The sequence below is a fragment of the Arachis ipaensis genome, unplaced genomic scaffold (genome assembly GCF_000816755.2).
Source record: "Arachis ipaensis cultivar K30076 unplaced genomic scaffold, Araip1.1 Aipa342, whole genome shotgun sequence".
In the NCBI taxonomy this organism is placed as follows: Eukaryota; Viridiplantae; Streptophyta; class Magnoliopsida; order Fabales; family Fabaceae; genus Arachis; species Arachis ipaensis.
Genome location: NW_015496056.1, coordinates 4,891 through 5,430, shown reverse-complemented (window position 1 = coordinate 5,430; position 540 = coordinate 4,891). Strand labels below are relative to the sequence as shown.

Below are 540 nucleotides of genomic sequence, written 5' to 3'. Positions count from 1 at the left end.
CACACAGACCAATTGAGCTGTTCACTCCGGTTAGGGCCCTTACGGAAATAGGGGTCAAATCGACCTGCATTCCTTTCACCCAAAATCGCTTAGCAAACTCAATGCATCCAGTATGTGATGTAATTGACTTACTATCAGATATCCAGATATCTGAACGCCCAGCTTACTAAGGATCTCCCGGTAATGCGACGCAACGTTACCATCAGTGATGAGAACATCATCACCGAGGATAGCGTAGTCCTTAAATGGGGTCACCCTGTTCGGGTACGCCATTTTAGCCGCTAGCCACATCACAAAGTGATGGGATAGGGAGAACAGCGCCCAGGAGCCGTAATAGCCGAGTGGCTGACCAGCCAGAAATGATACTTCGTACCTTTCGATCTTTAAGCTACGGGTATGGTTGAGCTCGGAAAGTGTCCTAAAACCCGCACCAGCAAGCCGAGAGATCGTTGAAAATCGCCGACACTGATACTTGAGTTGAACGGCAATCGCCCCATACCATAGGGATGATGCGCATTCAACAGGGCCAACGATGAGACA

At 49.3% G+C, this 540-nt stretch overlaps 1 protein-coding gene across 1 annotated transcript in view; it reads right to left on the bottom strand.

Moving 5' to 3' along the window:
* LOC110268590 (uncharacterized mitochondrial protein AtMg01110) overlaps window positions 1-537 on the bottom strand; it is a gene marked incomplete at its 5' end in the record, with an annotated part of 40,201 nt that extends 39,664 nt beyond the window's left edge. Inside the window, 2 exon segments of the mRNA XM_021115107.1 lie at window positions 4-148; window positions 151-537. Coding sequence (XP_020970766.1) covers window positions 4-148; window positions 151-537 — 532 coding nt within the window.
* Between the last annotated feature and the right edge of the window lie 3 nt (window positions 538-540).